Source organism: Lissotriton vulgaris, chromosome 2_1 (assembly GCF_964263255.1).
Source record: "Lissotriton vulgaris chromosome 2_1, aLisVul1.2, whole genome shotgun sequence".
In the NCBI taxonomy this organism is placed as follows: Eukaryota; Metazoa; Chordata; class Amphibia; order Caudata; family Salamandridae; genus Lissotriton; species Lissotriton vulgaris.
Window position 1 is genome coordinate 1,130,635,642 of NC_141687.1, and position 23,714 is coordinate 1,130,659,355.

General features: G+C 46.5%; 1 protein-coding gene across 1 annotated transcript in view; it reads left to right on the forward strand.

Moving 5' to 3' along the window:
* CADM1 (cell adhesion molecule 1) overlaps window positions 1-23,714 on the forward strand; it is a 246,924-nt gene that overhangs the window by 214,849 nt on the left and 8,361 nt on the right. The window contains exon 11 of the mRNA XM_086956817.1: window positions 11,626-11,754. Coding sequence (XP_086812943.1) covers window positions 11,626-11,754 — 129 coding nt within the window. The remainder of the gene's footprint in view (window positions 1-11,625; window positions 11,755-23,714) is intronic.

A 23,714-nucleotide genomic window follows, 5' to 3' on the forward strand; every position in this document is an offset into this window, starting at 1 on the left:
TCGTGGCGCATTCTTGGTTAGGGAGTTCCTGATCTTTGGGGCGCATAATGAGAACCAGGGATCTTGTATACTCCTTCCTCGCTTTTCCTACCACCTGCTGCTATGTATTCCCATGCATGACTGACATCAAATGGCGCACAGTGGGCACCCTGTGCATTGATCCAGGTGCCACTACTCATCCATAGGTTACAGTATTTAATATACGTTGTGTATCACTCTAGTCAAAGGTTGCGACTGGTTCACTGGCTGCAGCTCCACTCAGGAAGTCACCATCCCAGCACCCAAAGGTTAAGTGTGTGCAGAATATCCATACAGGTTAAGGAGTTTGTGTATACAGAGAGCATCTGTATTTGTATTTGTCTGTTCTGTAGATTTGTAGGTCGCATGCTTTGAATGTTCACTTCAACATCTACAAATATCCGTGTTCATTTGTCATCTTTTTGTTCAAAGATGGTATCTTGGTACAGTGCACCTGTGCTAAACAATGTTAGTATCTGTGTGGGGATTGTCCGTGTGTACAGAGTATGTCTGTGCATTACCAGTCTTTAATCTGTTGAATTGAGTTTGCCTCTGCGTATTCTGTATCTGCATGCACAGTGAGTCTATAGGATTGCATTGAATCTGTGTGCTTGAATCCTTGTTTGTGTGCCTGCTGTCTGAATGAACACTATCTATGAGGTTCAGGACATACCTGGGTACCAAGTGCCTTTGGGGGTAAATGCATGCATCTGTGTACAGTACGTTTATTGTATACATTGTTTGTGTGTGTGCAGAATACGTCTCAGAGCTTAGCTCTGTGCACAGTGCATCTGTGAAGCTGTACCCATGTACACAGTGTATGGGTGTGGTACTCTGGTATGAGATTCAACGAGTGCATGCCTCTATGAATACAGTTAGTCTGCTTGTACGGTGTGTCTCTGTGGTTCAATGCCTGGATCTTCGTGCACATTGTGTCTTTGTGATTGACTAAGTGAATGTCTGCTATACATCTCTAAGACTTAATGTTCGCTTCTGCGTGTGCAGCATATTCGCACAGATGTGCATCATTTTGGAACCTCCGGCGGCGACACCCCTTTGTACGTGTGTTGTTGCTCAGTAGGTCTTAATTACAGCCTGCGTGCACTATTTTCTCTCATAGCTTTGTTGGACACGCTCTCTCCTAAGGATTTTTAAAAAAAACTATAGCACGCCTTTGCAATGCAATAGGTCTCGCATTGGCAAGATTTGAAACTATTTGCAATATAAATTACAGTGCCTTTTTATGTATCTGTTTTAAAAAGAACACATAAATAAAATGCATTGCCATTTACAATGCCAATAGCTCAAACTCTTGTTGTCATTGCGTGCAGCCTGTTAATAGAAGTGTTTAATATGTATGCTGAGCTTAGCTGGACACTGCCCATGATTCACATCCAACCACACACACAACCACATACACAACACACACAACCACATACACAACACACACAACCACACATACACAACCACATACACACACAACCACACACACACAACCACACACACACAACCACACACACACAACCACACACACACAACCACACACACAACCACACCACACACAACCACACCACACCCACACCACACCCACACCACACACACACCACACCCACACCACACACACCCACACCACACACACCCAACCACACACACACACCCAACCACACACACACACCCAACCACACACACACACCCAACCACACACACACACCCCCAACCACACACACACCCCCAACCACACACACCCCCAACCACACACACCCCCAACCACACACACACACCCAACCACACACACACACCCAACCACACACACCCAACCACACACATACAACCACACATACACAACAACACCGACAGTGCACACTTTCACTAGGCACAAACACCACCAGTCGTCCGTGCATGCTTTCACCGGGCACAAACACCACCAGTCGTCAGTGCACTCTTCCATCAGGCACACACCACCAGACGTCCGTGCACGCTTTCACCAGGCACATACACACAACCAGCGGTCAGTGCATGCTTTCACCAGGTACACATACACACCACCAGCCGTCAGTGCAAGCTTTCACCAGGCACACACACACCACCAGCCGTCAGTGCACGCTTTCACCAGGCACATACCACCAGCTGTCTGAGCACACTTTCACCAGGCACACACACCACCAGCCATCGGTGCATGCTTCCACCAAGCACACACACCACCATCAGTGCACAATTTCTACAGGCACATACACCAACATCCATCAGTGCACACATCAATTGTTAACGCATCCACAATTAACTATTGTAGCAATCTCAGTATGACGCACTTTACTTTTAGACATATTAATCTAAAGCGTAGCATGCCACCATTGCTACAAAAATAATACACTTTTTTTGGCCTACAATTTATAGACTTTAGTTTAAATTGGTGTTGCAATATTTTAAATGCCAATAGCTCAAACATAATTAATGCGAGACCTATTGCATTGTAAATGCTTGTTTACTCTAGCCCCACCCCCCACTGACCCTGCCCCGACCTGACCCCACCCCTACCGGTGTGGCCCTCTCCCACAAACCACACTGTCATTTTGGCCCCCGACAAAGTTTGTGAGTATCCATGTTATGTAGTAAGATATTGTTGGAATAGCGGTCCTATTCTGTTGGGAAGGAGGAAGAGGGATGGCGGTCAGGTAGGGAATCCTGTGGTCATTCTGTGCTGTAGCTAGGTCACCTGCTAATGGTGGTTGGGCCACGTGCTCCCTCAAATGTTCTATGTCCATTTCCGAAGCCTTGATGATCCCAGAGAACAGCATTTCCTTAAAGTGCCAGACTCCAGACGTCCCCCTCCCCAGCCCCTCCCCCCGGAAAAATATTTGAAAATATGTTGTCGTTGAAGCCTTCTAACAAGAGGAGCCCTATGACAAACAGGGTGTTACGAATCCCCGCTTAGTGAGCGTCGTGCGTGTTCCCATTTACCGTTCTCCCACTGCAGGGAATTAAATGTCAGAAGGATTTGTAGCATCTATAATTGAATTGGTGCTGAGAAAAGCAAATCTTTTAGGGAAAAATAACATTTTTAGGATTAGCAAATAATGCGTCGGTTTGTCAGCGCCGGCTGTCACGATGTCCCTGCGCGGTAATAAAGCCGTGGTGCTGTCGTTTATCACCGATGGGAGGCTGCTGATTCTCGTGAGCACGAGGACGGCTCCTTGAAGCGGAGTAAAGGGCGCAGCTTTTAAGCTTAGATTGTCAAAAATGGCATCGTGAGAGTTAAAGGTGAGAATTGCACCAGGAAGCCCCCGTCCAAGCCTTGCTGCCGGCACTATGCATGATCTTGCTGCATGCACACTTTATTCACTGTGCCTTGTTGAATCTGAGCTGTTTTTGTAATTTACGTTTTTTACCTGCAAACTAGCCTCAGTGATGAATAAGTTTTATTCCAGAAATTCTAATAACCTATTTCTTATTAGGCTTAAAGCAATTCACACCGCAAATAACAAGTTGGCTTTGCTTTAAAAAAGAAAAGTGAATGGATGTTCTGAACGTAATGGTATCATTAACGAGACAAAACTTTACTGGGATCAAGTTTCTAATTTTTGGGCCTTTTAAGTTTTACGTAAGTGCTGTTTGAAACCTGAACGGGTGGGTGGCCGAGATTCTGCCTCAGACGGACCCAGCATCAGCGGTCTGTCATTTTTAGGCATCCCCACCCTTATGGAGGGGATTTTTCACTGAAAATGCTTACACCAACATGGCGGGGGCACTTCTAAAGAAAACTCAGTGAGTGTCATCTTGACATTCCTTGATGGTATTGCTGATCGGGCGACCTCCATTTTAATTTGTCAGGCAACTACCTGCCCCACCTCCAATATAAGGGGTTAGTTTTAGAAAGTGAAAATCGATGCCTCGGATGTACTGCGAGTTTTTCTGCTCGGGAGCATCATGATATAAAGGACCACTTCTAGAAAAAGCTTGGTTGTCATGGCATCTGACACCCCGCCCTAGCTAAGGTGGGCCTTCTTACTCCATGCCTGTTGGTATTTGCGCAGTATGGAGAGTGCGTCTGATGGCATAGCGAACTGTTCTACTAGAAGCAAAGCACTAGCTGCCTAGTAGACCAAGGCAGACACTATAAAAAATAAGTTATACGTTTGTGGAACATTATTTCACTTGATAGTAAGTCTTCTAGCTGGCGAGCCTTCATACATTCCCAGTTCAGAGTTTAGGGCTTCCACGCTACCCTTTAAGCCACAGAAGATCTTATGTCACGTGTTGAAACTCCTGACTACCTTGTATGCCCTCACACATATCCAAGCAATGGCTAGGGTATCCACACTAGCCCCTGGGCTGTTAGATGCCCTGTAGCTTCTGAGGCCGAAACTCCTTGCTTATATTCCACTGAGCTTCCTTGGAGTATGCTCCCACACCTGACAATTTGCACTGGACGACCAGGCAAGCAAGTTAGCAACCTATAATCTGTACTTAATACAGATGTTTCTACATCTTGCGTGTCTCAAAATGGACACCAGGCCCCAGATCTTTGTTTCAGTTCAGTAGAATGGTTGTCTGTACACATTAGGTTGACCAGGCCTCTATTCCTACATCCTAGCCTGATAAGAACAACCATTCAACATATTTACTTTTGGTAGGGGGCCGTCTGAAGTATATTGTTCTGGTATAACTTTGTAGGTGTCGTTGGTTTCACTACTCCAAAAGTACTGCTTAGCAATCACAGAAGCTCTGTTTAACAGCCAACATGCAGCACACACCTGGGGGTGCAGAGTGCGAAGAAAGAGCACCACAGAGAGCACTACTCTCTGATCCAGAGTTGGTGCTGCTTCCATCTTGCACACCCTGCTCCAGTAACCGACCTGTTTCAGTAATAACCGAATTTCTCCAAGGTGAACAATCTCAGTCTAGGCCTCTCATACCCCCTAGAGCACTCCTTAGAGGCGGGAGTGTAGCACGCACCCGCCCTCTTCATTTGTTTTGTAGTTAACCTGCAGGCTTGTTGGATGTGCTGTGAAATCTGGCATCATTACTCCCGTCTTCCCCCTGTGATGTCACAGAAATATACCATTTGGCCCATGTGCCAATGGGGATGTGAGATGAGGGAGCGGTAATATCCTTTGATTGGATTCCAGGAAGAGCAGTTTGAGAGGCAGGGGAAGGACGAGGTACTGGTGTCTGTCCAAAGGCAAACAACTCCAACTCGAGCCATACGGCTGCAGGTACAGTTCAAAGCATGTAGCTACCGATTCTATTATTGGCGAGTAGATTCTAACTAGCTTAGTGTCCCTTTCACTGTATGACGTGGATATCTACTTCTGTGCATTCTGTATGATAGTAGACTAACTCCATAAATAGACACTCTCAGGAATCTAGTGGCAAGACTTCTGATATAGCTACCATACATTTTAAACAATTGCGGATACAGGTACTAAAATCTACCGTTAGTTTGGAATTTCCCCAGACACCATGTGAGCCACTCCTCAGTCCTTTTTTAGGTCTAGCTGGTGTAAGCAGCGCGAAGCGCTGCTGTCCAACGAAAAGACCTATTGTTATGCACTTGCTGGAAATGTTGGACAGGGGATGGGCACGCGCAGGGCCGTCGGCGATTTAATTGCGTGTGCACGCACGTACAGCCCTGCGTCGTGCACATCTCCTATCTCACTTTCCCAGCAAGTGAATAACACATACACACACACAGCCACACTCACGCATGCACACACACACACACACACGCAGGCACATGCACACACACGCAGGCACACACACACACACACACACACAGGGAGGGTGGATTCTGAGTCTATGGGAGTCCGCTCCTGCACGGGCCCCCGCCGGGCCTCCCACCTGCTTCCGATAGCCGCTCCTCACCGCTGCTGTTGGGGACAATCATTTCTGGAGTGCCAGGTCCTCTGCTCCCGATGGGTGGGCGGGGGCGACGCGGCCAGGGACAGGCTGACAACTTCCAGCATGCTAACTTTCTGCTGCGGGAGTGGCGGCTGCGGTGCACAAACTGGGCAGGACGGAGGCTGCGCAGGATTCGTAGCCCCTGCCCTTCGGCCGCCTCCGGGCTCCGCCCTGCTAGCAAGTGGGAGGAAGACGTTGTCCAATGTATCGCAACATAGAGTTTAGCCTGGACTCGACCCAGTAGAGTAAATTTATACAGCATTTTGGCCCACTTTTTGGGTGCCAGAATTATGCTTAGGGACAGTGTTTGGATGTGAACCCTGGTGATCTCACTCAGTACGCCCAACATTTTTGCCCAATGGTTCCTCAGGAACGTAGCTGGTTCGAACCCGCAGCGTGGGCATCCAGAGGAGTGTATTGCATACATGTTCTAGAGCCTCTGAAATTGAGGTAAGTGCTGTGCAAATACTAAAACTGTATGAGTTTAAACCGAGAATTGCTTGCCACTTCTTATGCCTGTTGCCACTCTGCGTCTGTGAGGGGAAGAGCTAAGTCTTCTGATGACCTGTTCCGAATCGGCTCCACGTCCACCCTGCATTCAGTTTCAGGGCTTTATTCATGTGAGAGATAATTTCCCCAGTGGTGCCAGGTGCCAATAGCCGCTGTAGTGTATAGGAGTCCTCCAGCTCTGCAGGTAAGGTGGGCCGCCGCCCTATCTTCTGGACTGTGTGGGAGATCTGGGCGTTTCTCACGAATAGGCCTAGAGGTAGTTTATAGTATTCCTGTGCTTCATCTTTGGTGAGGAAGACTTCAGCCGTAGTGTAACCCCTTGTGTACCAGCGGGATAAGTCCATTACTGCTTGTATTTGCCAAAAGCCTAGCAACCATTTCAATGGTAAGTAGTATCTTCATGTAGGGACCTCTGCAGAGTACTAGTGTGACTGCACGTTCCCACACCTCGTCAGCCTGGTGTACTATAAAAGGCGTCCGAGGAGGCTGTGTTCGTGAGATTCAGGCAGTTCAAGAGGGCACTCATGGGACAGAATGGGACACAGCCAATTGTTGATGGGAGTTGGGCAGAGCAACAGCAAGCTCTCCCTCTACCTGATACGTGTGTCCATGCGTGACTCTGGCGCTGCTCACAGGATTACTTCCTGGCACAGCAACTCATATTTCCAGTGTTATACAATGTTATGAATACCATTGCAGGATGATGAAGGCAATTTCCTTTAAAAGGATAAATATGCCTCCAGTGGAGTGAATGGGTGCTTTGCGTTCTGTTCGTTGTATTGTAAATGAAAACCGTAGAAAAGAAGCATTGTCAATGCAATAGGTCTCGCAATTGCGAGAGTTTAACCTATTGGCATTGTAAATGGCAATGTCTTTTATTTAACGTTTTAAAAACCAACACATAAATAAGACATTGCCATTTACAATGTCAATGGCTCAAACTCTAACAACTGCGAGACCTATTGCATTGCAAATGCTTGTTTTGTTTGTTTTAGTAAAAATCTGGCAATTTAAGTTGTAAGAACCCCTTTCAGAGGGACACAGGGCAAGCCGGCATTACTGGACCCAACCATGTGGGTTGAGGCCTTTTACTCGTGATGTCCCAGGGCTTAGCCTTCTATGGGGTCTGAGCAACTCGGCGAAGTACCCCTTCAGCACTTGACTCTGTGGTAAAATGGGTCGAGCAGTCCAAGGCTTGTCAGGAAGGAGTTTGGTGTAGGGTGAATACAGGCTCCGAAACTAAAAACAAAAAAAAAAACCACACCCAGAAATGGTCGGAGGCCCCATGAACAAGGAAAGACAGCCATCTTCAGGTTACGGCGCAGCATGGGTGAAAACACTTTTGTTCCTTTCACCATGGTACTAAGGGTTATGACCCTTATTCTTCACCCTGGCCTCCACCTGGTATTCAGAGGTCAGGACTACGCTCATGGGCAGACGGCCTGATTGATGCAACAGGCAGTCAGCCTGATAAGAGCTGCAGTCCCAAATCTCACACTCTGCTTCCAGGATCCATTCAGCAGGATCCCCACTAGACCTTGCTCCCTCCAGGCGATCTCTGCTTTCTCACAGACATTTGGTCTTTGGTCAGACAGAAGCTGGTGTTGCAGGCTCCAGGAGAGTTTCCTTGGTTCTTCTGGGTGATGTCCCCTCACACAACACAAGAGACTGGCAGACCCTTATTTTCCATCATGGTCACAATGGGTAGAAATCGTGCTGAGCTTCTCCACGCTGATGGGCTTCTTGAGTTTGACAATTTGTGAGTCGCGAGCTCCCTTTTTATAATCCATTTCCAGAAACAAATGTGATTTAGTGTGTGTTCGTCAAGTTGGTGTTCTGGGCGTTGCCCACTTTGAAGTACCTACTCTTCTGTTGTGCTCTTCCTCCAGAGAGCCTCTTCCAGAGAACCAGGCAGGACTGTCTCCATTACTTGATAGTCCCAAACAATAGGCTATGGGAGTGACCAGAAGATCACACCTGGATATCCATGTCAGTGATGTGCGTCACACCGTTACGAAGGCCCCCGGCCCTATACTTAAACTCATATCAACTCCATCTCTTTATTGAGTTACATCCAGGTGCCTTTGACCAGTCACTTCTTTCAGGAATACGGAGCTCTGCTGTAGTGTACTGAATAGCCTGGCTCAAGAGAGAGACTGTCCCACCCAGCTCTCACAGAAGTAGTGATCCACAAATCTGTGTGCAGGGCTCCTCGACCTCCACATGCTCCTTCAGCAGGTCCTGGGGCTCCCAACTGGGAAACCACTGGCTCTGATGCACTGTACCCCTCAGTCATCCATGCATCTTTAGCGCTGAATGCAAACACCTGTGTAGCCCTCCATGTGCTGTACCACTCACGGGAACATGCACATACAGCGCGCTGCACACAAACATGCAGCGCTGTCTCCATGTACTGTTGCTCTCACAGGCTCATGCACATGCCAGTGCTTCAGTGCACCCACACATGCACGCCCCATCCTCATGTGCTGGAGCGCTCTCACACATGCCAGCATGGTGCACGCAAACATGGATGCTCTGTTCCCACATCTTCCTTGATGTGTATGCCAAGTTTGGGCTAAGCACACAACAGTGAGGCAGGAGGTGAACTCACATGACACAGGTCAGAAAGCCTGGCCATATTACTTGATCACTTCCTATAAATGCTGCGACCACCGCAGTACTGCTACTCTGCTCCTGGTGTGGCTGTAGCCCTCCACCACTATGAGGGTAGAGCGTTGTACATCACTCATGATCTAAGTAGACCGTTTGCCGTGAAACAGGCCTAGGTTCATGGCTCACACGCATGATCAGTGTTCGCTTGTGACCAGAAATCTTTGCCATGGATCCAGAAATCACCACAGCTGGAGCACTCTGGGCAGGAGTTCTCGTCTACCACCATAAGTGACTTTTCTGCCCGAAACGTACTCCTGATATTATGACCAAAACAAGATTACAAGTCCTAGAGTGGAAATACTAGCACTGGATGAGTCATGATGGTTCCATCCAGTTCGTGCCATTGCTTGGACCATATGATAGGGGGGTAGCTTCTTTCTCCGGCTTTGACTTAGTCCTGGTTCTTAGCTACTTTAAAGTGTCACCACTCGAAGTCCGTGACATACAAGATCCGTCCCCATCCCTTAAATCTAATTTGTAGATTTCAACGAATTGTCAGTTGAAAAGCTGATTGCTGTGCTTTGAGGCTCCTCCCATTGTTCTGTTAAACATTGTCCTTATGTCCCTTTTACAACATGGCAACTTAATATGTGAAGAAATGACCTTTGCACATTTCAGCAAAGAAAATCATTAAAATATATAATACTGTACATTGATTAAACCGAAAGCATGATTCAGCTTTCTATCTAGGAATATTTTAATAGTTGTACAATTAAGATATAACCCCTTTAATTGGAAAGCTTTATTCCAGAGCTCGGTCAAGCATTATTTACTCCGATGTCTCCCCTCATCCCCCACCCACCCTTTACCACTTAATACCTGGGGAGAATCGCGAATATTGACAGAGTGCGTAAATCAGGCCATTCTGCTGAACGCAGCGTATTGGCTTTCGGCTTCAGAGAGCCCCCATTACCTTTGGTTGTCATGGACCCGCTCACCTGATCGATAAACTTCAGATAATGTTAGAGGGGAGACGTCACGGCCAGGCTCCGTCCTTCTGAGGGCGAGGTGTAAATCCTTGATGGGAATCGACGTGCGGTCGCGCTGCGTCACGACCACGCTCGGCGCCATCTTTCCCGCGCGCCGCCAGCTGCAGGGGGCTGGATTTATGGCGCCCCCGCTTCGAACAGTGAGAGATCTGACTGCTAAATCCGTCAGATCTGACTTCACAAATCATGCAAAGTTAAAAGATTTTTTACCGTTTCCCTCGCCGCCATTGCTTAAATTGTGCGGCGCGGCCGGTAAATCTCTTTAATGGAAGTGCCGCGCTTGACACAATAATATAGAAAAAAGGACAATGGTTTAGATTCCATTTTAGAATGTTAATGTATTAATCAAGGGGGAAAGGATTGTCTCCCAGCTGGGTTGCCATAAATCCTGGCCGCCATTAGGCTCCCCGCGACGGGCTTTGGTGTCACGGCGCAGTTCGATTAAAATTGTTTACAGCGCTTTCAGTGCACTTTCTGATGCTGTATCCACAAGGGGTTTTCTTGCTGTGCCAGTGGCAGCCCGTCTGGCCAGAAGGAAGCAGAGGCCATTGTTCCTGTTCTTTTTAGTTAATTAAAAATTGTCTCAACAGCAATTACTCATCAGTAATTAATGTTTGTTTTTTAAGGGACTGAGTTCTCGTAATTAACTCTGGTTTTTGTCGGCCTCTAAAGTATTTTTTGCGATCTAATGTGGCTGTTCCACCCGCCCACCACCACAATCTCATCGCCACGACCCGTGCCAAGCCTCATTCTCCCATGGTGATTGTCTAGCTAGTCAATCCTACACTAGATAAAGTAAAACCCCACTGACTGCCATTCATAAAAGGTTTATAATAAGCGTTGGTATGTCGAATAGGCGGTCCTACCGTACGCAGTGCCCAAATATGTAGAACATATCATTGACATCTACATAATCTTGTAATAAGGCAATGCCACCAGGCGCTTGCTTTGCTCCACCGCGAACACCAAAACATCTATTTTAATTACCTGCCAGTCTCAGAGGCACCCACAAATGCATTAATGGGTTACCTACTGCATATTCCGTAATAGTGCTTACTTCCGTTGATGCCCATATTCATGTTTTAAATAGACTAAGGGCCTGATTCACAAAGCCTCAGCGCTTGTGGCCACAACTGCAGAGTGCGAATGCTCTTTGTAAACCGGGCCCTAAATGTCTTAGACTTCTGATGTGCAGCTTCTTATTGGAACAAGGTTACACCTTCTTGCTTTTGTGGAAGACGCATGTCTGGATCAGTACTGAATGTATAACGGAAGCTTCTGTCCCGCAACAACTGTGTTTCCAGAATATCTACTCTGCTAAAGGGCATGAAAAGTGAATGTTGAAAAGTGAATTGATTTACCCTAAAATAGATTGATTACTTTTAAACAGTTTTCTGGAACCCTGGAATGCCCCTTCATAATATTTGCTACCGACAGTGATGTCTACCACCTTACCCTTTTCACCCTTGGTGATGACATTAACCAACACTGCTGTGCATTCCAAGTCTACTCACTTTATCCTTTCCAATTCCTGCAGATTCCCAGGCAGCCGAGGAGGTGCCCATGACCGTGGACCATGCGGTCATCGGAGGCGTGGTGGCCGTGGTTGTGTTTGCAATGCTGTGTCTGCTCATCATTTTGGGGCGGTACTTTGCAAGACATAAAGGTGAGGCCTGGTTTTCATTTACTTAGAAAAATATATTTTGGATCAAGTTACTGTGCACATTTGTGCGTTAGTGGCATTGGAGGCTACCTAGACTGATGGACATGGTGTGCTGCTTCCCTTGGTGAAGTTTGCTTAAAGTTTCTGAAGTGAACACTGCATTATGAATTAGACTTATCCTTAAATACACACTTTAACATTAAGTTAATAATGCATAGAAATCCAAAAATAAAAGGGAGAATGGGACATGATCATAAGAAAAAAGGGGCAAACTATTCTAAGTTGACTTTGAGTAGCTAAGTATTTTAAAATATTTTTTTAACCAATGAAAACATTTTGCAAGTATATATTTCCCTTATTCCTCCTATATTTGACACATCATTGGACTGAGTTACCAGAAGACAGTTGGAGAGTAAAACAAACAGAAGAAGCCGTTGTTTCCAGAATTATGTTATCCTGCCCTATGGGTTACATTTTCTTGCACCTGCTTAGTTTTCTAGATTCAACCTCCCCTCCCACTGATGCATTTTCTGCAATCAGTCAGTGTTGCATCAAAGTAGAACACGGGGATCTCATTTTGATGCTATGAGGCAAGCTGTTTTACTATGCAGGCATAGTCACTGACCCATGGTCACCCTTCCCAAAGAAGGGTACCTGCCTTCTATGGAATGTTACTGCAGGAACCGCTGACAGGCCAACATCAGTGGCGTAATGAAACTTGAGGGGGACCTCCTGCAAAATACATGGAGGACAGGCCCCCTTGCTCCGGACCCAGTCAAGCGCCCTCAGGCCTGGGGCGTGCTGTCTGCTCAGTGCTTGAAGGCCCCCCACCCCACAGCTGCGGGGGCTAGCGTTGTGCCAGTGGCCACAATAAAAGTATTGTCCTATTCACCATAGGGCACACCACTTTTAATGCATCAGGAGGTCTGCCCTATGGAGGATGGTCCTCCGATACTTATTTTCCCTGCCTGAGTGACGCTCCTCGCATTGCAGACCTGGGCAGGGAAAGCAACAATACCCCCTCACCCCACAAAGGGAGTAATGTTAGGTGTTCGGGCTATCGTTTATCCTTTTGAGAAATTGCCCACGCTTTGGAGGTTTGTTTCTGAAAAAGAGAATCCCTGGTAGACCAAAAAAAGAGGTACCATATTTAACATTTATTTTAGCTGAAAGTGTGTCCTACATAAACCTAAACTCACTTTCGGAAGAGAGATCTCCACCAGGCAAGGGGAATATCTTGGTAAAGAGGGGGTGGGGTGGTTCCTTTATCTGAGGAGTGAAGGTTGGCCTCCACCAACCAGGGGGGCTGTCTCTTAGGGTCTAACTGATCCAGCAAGCTTCCTTGTGGTACGTCAGACAGTGACATTTCCTGGATGTTTGGGGTTAGCAGGTGTTTTTCTGCATGTCCTTGTCTTGGTTTTTGCGACTGAAAGTATTTGAGCAGCACAGCAGGTACCAGGTAAGCGTTTGTTCTAGTGAAAAATTGATGGGAACATGACATGAAGGGATACAAATATGGAATCCATCCTGAAGAACAGAGCGCCATTTGGCTGGCTTCCTAGGAGGCGATCTAAGTGCATATCTGGGATTTTAGTTTACTGACTGGATGAAGTGTGACTTCATTGCTATTCTAAATGTTAAGTGTCGCACCAGGTCAGTGGGCATGTTGTCTAATACCCCTGGGTAAGATACAAAAAATACTTTGTACGTGATTGAGGCAGTGCTTAATTTGTAAAAAAAATCAAATAAAAATGAAGTGCCAGGACCCTCATCAGGAGGCCATTGCAGCCCACACCACCCATTGCCCATGCCAGCGCTGCCAATGACAGTACCGAACCAATTACTAACCATTGCACTCCTACAAGTGTGACAATTCATTCTATTCCCTGCCCCCAAAGCTGTCAGATTATCATGGATGGCAGGTAACTCATTTTTAACGTATATTGAATTAGTAAATCGCTGTTGTGCTCACTCTTAATCAGACAAACAGCCCACCATGTGGCAGACTGACATATGTGCTGGTGCTGCCAATGAAGTGCTGGTGCCGAGTACCGGAAACCAAAGGCTCACATTAAGCACTGGATTGAGGGGGGTTTTGTACAGAATTTCTCATGAAACCAGAGCCTCAAGTTTAAGCAGATATCCAGGAGATCATTAAGGCAGTATGTGAGATTCCCAAGCGTAACTCTCCGTTGAAAGCCTTGACACTTATGGTAAACAGGGAAAGAGTGTTTGATGAATTAGGCATGACAACTCCCAGTTCCACCCAAGCAGATGGTTGTACACTGAAATCCAGCCATTTTGTTAATATATCTGAAAGTGGATTACCTAGGTCCGTGCATCACCACTCCAACAATGCTTGAGCTCATTCTGTCTTCTGTGGTAAGCAGTGACGCACTTACACTAAAGCAAAGCGGGGAGCAAACCACACAAGGGCAGCCAGCATGGGCACTGCACCAACCCATGAACAATAATGGGGCTGGAGGATGTGCCTCACTAGGGCCATAAATCACAATGAATCCCTAGGAATGATACCTGGAAACTTGGCTGCTGCAAAGAAAAATGTGGGTCAAACAGTGTGCAACGCTACAAAGCATCTGCCAGCTTCACCTGTGCACCAGCATAGCTGCCTGACATTCTTAGAAATTGCAATTCATTACTTATCTTACGCAAATGTCTGAAGACCTGGCTATTTTAAATCCTTGTCCTGGGACACCCTATTTGAGTCGGTCTTGCACTGGGAAACCCTCCTGCGTAGCTGTGTGAATTATACATTTGTTAAATAAATTGCTGCAACAAATAAGACACTATTTGTGCTCTCCTTTTCAGTCCTAGAAACCTTTGCTTCTTTTAGGGCTCTTAGGAAACAGAAGCTGGGCAGTTTGTTTGCAGGTTGCTGTTCATGTTACTGAACTTGAATATGTTCCCAGTAGAGGGGTTTTGTGTCCCTCCAAGAAAAAACCTTTAAATCACTGGGTGCTATTTTCTGTCATTGGATGAAAATTGTCTATTGCAATTCAAACACGGAGGTTTTCTGGACTGGCTCTTTGGCTATTTTTACCCTTAGTTTATTTTATCATAGCACCTGAACAAGATGGGAAACAATGATTTGATATATTGGGGGTGCTTGGCAGGGTTGGATTGGGATTAAAAATCGGCCCGGGCACGCAAAAATAAAAGTGGCCCACATTTGAATTGCCTTTCTTCAAAACACTGCTTCAGCGAAATTATATAAAAAAAAAGTGGAGGGGGGGGTAATTAAATATGCACAGATTAGTTTACACTGGTGAAACAAACCTGAATACAAGTGAGGCCACTTTTGCTTAGGACCCTCCTCAATATACATGTATTAAAGGGCCGTCCCAGCGAGAGAAAGGATTGACACCTCTGCACCTTTGGTAAAAGGAAGGTAATGGACCCCATCTACCGCCAGAAATGCAACTCAGGCACCCACTGGCGGCATCCAAACAATGCAGAAACCGTGCAAATTTCCCCCCCAGGCTGCTCAAAAAAGCAGCCCACAGCTTGAACTGGACTCGGCCCCTCAGGCATTGCCGGAGTGCCAGCCTTACCAATCAGACGCTGGTGCTTGGGAATTTTCGCACAGTCGTACTATTGACTCTTATTTGAGCACTGTTGGCTGGATCATTCCATTGAGCCAGGAGCCCACCCTTATTTCTATTCCTACCTGTAGCCACCGGTGGTGGGCAGGTATGCTGTCCGCATGGAAGCCATGGTTCCTTCAGTACGAGAAAAGCTCAGTTGTTGATGCATTTGAATAATGAAGAAACTCAAGGTTGATATATCAAAATGGTCTAAGCATAAGAACCTACTTCGGTCTTGGTAACAAACAGTCCCATTATTGGTAAGAAGTTTGTGGACTGGAGAAAGGAAAGATTAAAACCACAGTAAATCAATAGAGAAAGCAAATGAAAGCAATTTCACTTAACTCAAGGGACTCATTATGTGTGTGAGTGTAATCCTAAAGCACTGGAGGGTAGGTGAAGGGGAAGCAAGAACTGGTCTAGAGGATGGTGATTCACCAGGTGCATACCGAGCCTCTGCCTCATTTCTATTTTGCACAGTGCTTAATTTGTAAAATAAGTGCCTGGGCCCTGACCAGGAGGCCACTGCAGCGTGCACCACCCCCCCGTCGTCACTTGCAAAACTACTACTAACCAACTCTCTCACCTGCAAGTGTGACAGTTCAGATTATTTGAGTTCCCCAATGCTAAAGGCTAATGGCTGGGAAGGCAGGTATAGGTACTTTTTAATGTATATTGTATTAATAAACAGCGGTTCTGCTAATCTCTAAATTAGATGAGCAGCGTCACCATGTGGCATACTGTCATAAGTGCGATGCTGACAATTAAATGCTGGTGCTGAGCACTAAAAACCACTGACTCAAATTAAGCTCGGATTGTCCCTCATAGGAACTCACAACAATACGATATCAACAACTCAAAAATCGTAGTGCCAACCAACACATTTACATGGGCACACATCGCCACTCCTTCACAAATTGCTACACCAATATTTTCACCTGGCTATGTGCTCCATCTTTAGACACACAACAGAAAAAAAATGATTCAACACTACCACTTAACACCAACATTCCCAGTCATTACATCGTACAATCAATCATTCACCTAATTTCATGCTTTCTCCTACATGACCACCACCTTCCTACAACTATGCACTAATAAAAAAAATTAAATGTTTTACCAGAATTTACTGAATTCTCTCAAGGACAATACCAAATACAATGCAGTAGTGGGAGTGACCACAAACGCGGTAATCAAGGGGCTCTCTCCAAGTGCACTGTACTCCTAGATCAACCTTTGCCATCCACAAGGCACTTAAACTAAGCACACTACCTGAGGAAGAAACCCACTGTACCTGGAAGCTTCAATATTTTTCAAGTTCTGCAGCACAAACTTTGACTTAGCTCCAGGGGCGGTGGGTGACATTTCAAAGTGGTGAGGCGCAAAGTGATTTGCATACAGCACCATAGCGAGCGTAGCGAGCGAGCCCGAACCCCAACAGGGGGGTTTGGGGGGTTACCCCCTCCAAGAAAATTTTGAAAAAAAAGAAAAATCGTGCATTTTCAAGCAAATTTCAGAAAGCGGGAAGGTTAATAAAGCAATTGTGAAAGTGCAGTTATTACATTAATAGATGGCATAACATAGGTAGCTGCTTATTCAGTATAACCACAGAATGACCATGCAAGGTTCTACAGCATATTCTAAAGCAGAACAAAACAAGTGGAACTACCCCTCCCTTAAACCATACAAAAGAGGATGAATGAACTAGTCAAATAACAAAAAACAGGGGAGGAATAGGAAACATACATGGGCAAAAAAGCAAAATGACAGAGCAAAATTTACATAAACTTATAAACTTATTTATATAAACTTTTTGAGTGAGAAACAGAATTCATTGACAGTGATATTTTAAGAGAAAGATGGTAACAAAAATATTTATTTTGAATATTTGATACAGCGCAGACACAGCTCGGTGTAGCATCCGAGGGCTTTGCAAAGAATTTTTATTTTGGGAGAAACGTACATAGCCGGAAATTCCATGCAAAGAACAGGTTATGTTTGGGGTTTCGCTGACACCAGATTAAAGAGATCCAGATTTTGTGATGGGGAATAGGTGGGCCCTTATAATTAGGAGTACACCCTGTTCAATTCTTTTCCCATTTTTACATTGGCAAATTGCAGCTATTTATAATTTAAGTTACAGGAAGAAAAGTGTAGTCCCTCAGAATCACTCAACCATTCGTCCAACTTCGAATTGAGAATCCAGGAAGATGCTGACTGCACCCTTGTAGATTTGTTTATATATTAGAGTTAGATTTGACCAACACATCAAGAAGGTGCTTACCATTCCAAATTAAAGTGATGCACAGGTGATGTCTAACATCAAAAACAGGCTTTGACAAATACAACCACTTTCCACAAGTAACCAGATGTTCCATACCTGATCTTTCTTCATCTTTCTCAACCATCTTACCTACCTCACTTACAGGACAAGTTTGATGTATACATTTGGAAAAGGGAAAAACTATTTAATTTTAAAGATCCACCTTTCAACGTTTCACAAAATTGCACACATTAAAACCATGAAGCTGTCTGGCCATTGGTTATAAAAGAGCCATGACGACATGTGCTGAGTGCATCCCAAGAGAAGACACCAAGAGTCATGACAATACCAGTGTCCTTATAAAAGATGCTAGACATATATCTTGCACATCTGACTGTACACATGAAGAAAGTGCAGAACCTTCTGAGCTGACCTACCTTGGGAGGATACTGAGCCATGGTTCCCCAGTGCCTTTAAGCAAAAGACACACAATTGACGGACAGAATGCAGGACAAATCAAAACATTCACCCCCAGTCAAGAGATCTGTGTTAAATCCATCATTGTTTTGCTCACCATGTCACCCCAGTTTAGACTTGGCCATATGCAAATTAGTCGTGACCCTGTGCCTCATGGGAACAGCGCCTTCATCATTGACAATACAATGTGTGGCAACTAACTCTTACTTCTCTAATTCATGGTCAGTCCACAGCTTTGCCTTTTCTGGAGCTGCCAGTAAACAGTAACAGTCTCAAAGGGATGACTTTCTATTGCCACTTCGTTCTCCACAGACAGATGACCCCGTTTGCCCAGAGTGTGCGCAGCTGAAGCCAGTTTTTGTTCAACAAAGAGAGGCTCAGAAGAAAAATATTTAAAAAACGAAGCACCCGAAAACAGAAACATTGAATCCTTGAAACATAAGTGCTCATTCTTTCCCTCAGCATAAAAGAGGGGCCGCTGTGAAAACCCTAGCGACTGAGCTCAAAAGCAAGTCCTTATTGTGCTTCTCATCAAACGAAAATACAATAAACATGCATTTTCTGCCACAAACCGGTTTCAAAAACCAAACTTGTTTAAAAGGAAGTCATTGCCAAATAAAATGATGCATGTTGTTTTTAAGCGCTGGACAATAAACTCCTCAGCTGGTATCAGACCCTGACCCTGACTATCAATCCATGGCGTCGCGAATGAACGCTACGCCGTACAAGCAAAGTTATTAACGTACATTTTCACGAAAACGTCATCATGCACAGTTATATCCGTAGTCACTATATTCAGAAAGAGTGGTTAAGCTGAGCAGATCTCGCTTGTTACCACACATCTAGCTCCAGAATCACACACACACGCGCGCGAGAGGTGCAGCGCCACTCACCTTTGGGAAGTTTTTCTGCCGAGCACAGCACGGCCAGGGGAAGGATTTGGAGGACTGGAATGCAAAGTCTCTCATGGTGAACCCCACGAAAAGAGTGTCCTAGAACCAGGGGGCCACACTCCGTCTCTGTTTCATTTTGAAAGCATGGCTTGACATGCCAACCCGTTTCTCGCAGTTCCCGCTCCCGACCCCGGCTGCTGCAGGCCCTGCCGGGGGCTAAGTATATTCAGGAATTCTCCGCCTTGGCCGCAGTGACAGACAAGAGCAGCTGTCCGCATGCACTAATGTCAATATGAAAACACAGGGCTTATAGAAGAAGGGAAAGAAAATCCCAGCAGGATATTTTGTGGAGGAGACGAGGACGACGGCTTGGGGCATAAGGTGGCTTACACGAGACGCCGACCCCGGCCGCGACAGAGCTCTTCCTTGACAGGATGTCCCACCACGCGCAGCATCCAATGATGGATGCTGCGCGGTAGACCAGCCAATCTTGGCGCTGCATGCAGCGCCAGGATTGGCTAGGGGAGCACATTTGCTGCTCGCCCAGTCGCCCTTTGTAAACTTGGGCTGTGGCAGGCGAACAAGTACCCCTGGGTCCCGCTGGGGAACTTACAGTGCGCATGCTTGAGATAGTTGCCAACTATCCCAAGCATGCGCACTGTAAGTTCCCCAGCGGGACTGCGCACTATGGTCTGCTGCAGCCTGTCACTCAAGCTGCAGCAGGCCACCCCCCCGGCCCATGCGCAATTCCCGGAGTCTGATTATTGAATGGTGTTGCAATGTAATTTTATTTACATAGGATTGCGGCCGCGATGCGGGTCCATGTGGCTGGTGGGGCTACGCCCCAATGGACGCACCGCGGCTGCTTAGATTGCACTTTCTGAAGTTTTGGGACACACATCCTGAGCAGTACGCCAATTCACATCTGGCATCCATCACTTCTGCTTAAGTTTATTTGCTGCTGATCCCCACTCCACACATAAATCCTCTACCTCTTTACTACACCCACATGGTTACTAGGGCTCATATAATCCGACATGGTAGAATTTAACGGAGTCAACTCTTCCTTCCCCTGACACTCGTTTGCCAACATGTTAATACCTCTTAAAGTAAAATGCGACTACTCTTTGCCTATCAGAACCCTACTCCCTAACCGCTATGCATTCTCACTCAGTGGTACAGTGACGACAATTCTGTAGACCACTACCATCTTCTCTTTCTCTATAATTGATGCCTAAAAATAACGAATTTGTGCGTACAAAGTGGCACAATCACACAATGTAATCTATAAAATGATCTCTACAACCTTCCCCTTCACAGAAAATTTTAAATAATTATACACTTCATGTTGCCTATGTGATGTACACATATTTTCCCATAAAAAGCAACAAATCTAAGATGAAAATAATTTGCTGTATTCAAATTTCCTAGGTCATCCCTCCACCAAGGTGTGAATTGATCACCTCCATGGTGTTCCTATCTGGCATAACCACAGTCCTACCCCAAAAAAGCAACAAAACAGACCGCATTAACTCTATTATGCAATCTCTGAACTTTCTGAACCCCGCCTTTAAATTAGCACAGAAGTATCCAAATCAGACACCCCCCTCCCTTCCCTAATCATGTCCAGATATGTCTGCCAAAGCAAACCAAGAACCAATCATTTAAGGGCGTTCCATTGACACTGTGCGGTAGGTGCTCATCGCACTCCCTGCCAGAATTGGGTCCACTCGAGCATTTTGAAAGTCAGTGAGTACTCTTTACATTGAGTACATTCCATGTGATTGCCGATGCTGTGGGCTGCTTATAAAGTTACAATTTCCTAGGTGTACAGATGAAGGCAGGATAGAGTTTGGTGAACCAAACCCGGGTTGTACCATCATTATGTAGTTCGTCTTAGTAAGGCATTAGGAGAATTGGACCAGTAGTACTTACATCAGTAGTTTTTATTAGTACATTTGATGTTATTTTGTATTGCTGTAGAACAAAACTGCAACTGGTTTGCCAATTACAAGCTAGAGTATGCATGTTTACTGGTAGCCTATCGATGTACTCTACTCTAACTTTCACCAACAAGGCGTAAAATGATCAGTAAGCGGAACTGATGAATGCATTGTGCATCAACCCTTTAAGAGACAAACATAATAGTTTTCATACCTCGTGAGTAAGAGACTTGCTCCTATGTTTCTGGTTGTGAACTGTTGATTTGTAATTGATCATTAAGAGGTACTTGTTGTAACCAGAAATCACAATCTCTGCATGTTCATTTTTTTTTTTCTTTTGCCACTTATGTTGTTGAAGCAGCTCTGCACACTGAACTTTCGGTGGATCTCAAACAACTGTTTGAGATCCACCGAAAGCTCAGTGTGCAGAGCGGCTTCACTGAACTAAATTGTTCGTGCTGTGCTTTTAAATATCGTAGCGCTTTACCTCTGCTGGTTGTGCTTTTAAATATCGTAGCGCTTTACCTCTGCTGGTTGTGCTTTTAAATATCGTAGCGCTATACCACTGCTATTTGGACTTTAATATTACCCATAGCGCTCCATTGCTCGCACAGCTGTTACACTTTGGGCCCCAATCTCACCCTGCTTCGCTTTGTTATTATTGCTGCCATTTTGTTGTTGTGCCGTCCCAGCCCGTCCCTCCATCACGCTCCCGCCTCCCAGCTGCCCCTCCCACGCTCCGCCCCCCCCCCCACTATCCACTTAGGTCAGAACAGCTGACGCCCAGCGTTCACGCGCTGCGGACGCGCCTAAGGTAAGCCCGTCTACGCTGGACCGCGCCCTGCGCCAAACCCCCTGGTCCCCGCAAAATCCACTCCTCCCGCATTTCGTACGATGCCGCTACCCTCTCAGCACTTAACCCCGGCCGACTCCCTAACTGCTACCAAGCCGCCCCAGGTCACACCCATGGACCCTTCACCTGCCACTCCTGCAAGTTAGACTGCATCAGGACCCACACCAAATCCACAAACTCAAAACAGAGCTCCGACACTAACCACTTGAAGTGCATCCTGCTCAACACCCGCTCGGTCCACTGTCACGCCACTGAACTCTGGAACTTACTCGACACTACATCGCCGGACGTCGCCTTTCTTACAGAAACCTGGATGAACGCCTCATCAACGCCGACATCGCAATAGCCATCCCTGACGGCTACAAGATTATCCGTAAGGACCGCAACAACCAAACTGGAGGAGGCATCGCCATTGTTCATAAGAACACCATCCGCATCACGACCAGTTCCGATGATCCTCGAAGCCGCAGAACACCTTCACTTCCAGATCCACCCCGAGCCCAAGACCACACTCAGAGGCACCCTCATCTACAGGCCACCAGGACCACGCACACAATTCTGCGATGACATCACTGACTTCATCAGCCCACACGCCCTTCCCTCCGAGGACTACATTCTACTAGGCGACCTCAACTTCCACCTGGAAAAGAACAGCAACACCACCAACCTTTTGGACAACCTCACAAATCTTGGACTCAAACAACTTGTTGACACCCCCACCCACTGTGCCGGGCACACGCTCGACCCAATCTTCACCTCCAGCAAGTACATCTCCTTCAATCACACCACAGCTCTCCATTGGACAGACCACAGCTGCGTTCACTTCAACTACAAAAAGACTACAACCCACAACCTCCCACAACCAATTCCCTGCAGAAACTGGAACAAAATCACCACCGACCAGCTCTTCACATCGCTCCACCAAAGCCCTCCTGCCAATTCATCAGACCCAAACCAAGCAGCCACCAACCTCGCACAATGGATCACCCACAGCGCTGACTAATTAGCACCCCTGAAAAACAATCCAACCAAGCAAGGTAACAAAAAAGCCCCCTGGTTCAATGATTAACTTAAGAAATCCAAGAAGATCTGCCGCACCCTCGAGAAAGCATGGAGAAAAAACCCAACCACTGAAAACCTAGCCACCTTCACGAACGCCACCTGCAAACACCACCAACTGATCCGATCCACCAAGAAAGCAACTTTCAAGGATCGACTCGACGGCAACGCCCACAGCAGCAAGGAACTATTCAACATCGTCAAAGAATTCACCAACCCCACAGCCGGCACCAATGACATCACTCCCTCCCAAGACCTCTGCGACTCCCTAACCTCATTCTTCCACAACAAAATCGCTGACATACATAACTGCTTCGAAAACCAGTCCGGAGACCAGTACACCCCACCCACCTCCGAACTAACCCCCCCCCAACAACCTCTGCGCCTGGAACCCAGTCACCACTGAAGACACCATCCGCCTGATGAACTCCATCTATTCAGGATCGCCAACCGACCCATGTCCCAACCACATTTTCAACAAAGCAGACTCCATTATCGCACCCCATCTTCGAGACGTCATCAACTGCTCCCTCAACTCTGCTATCTTCCCGGAAAGCTGGAAACACGCCGAACTCAGCGCCCTCTTGAAGAAACCCACAGCATACCCCACTGAACTTAAGAACTACCGCCCCATCTCGCTCCTCCCATTCCCTGCCAAAGTCATTGAGAAAGCCGTCAACAGTCAGCTCGCCGCCTTCCTCGAATCCAACAAATCCCTCGACCCATCACAATCCGGGCTCCGAGCCAAGCACTGCACCGAGACCGCCCTCATCGCAGCAACAGACGACATTCGAACACTACTAGACAACGGAGCAACAACTGCCCTCATCCTACTTGACCTCTCCGCAGCTTTCGACACAGTCTGTCATA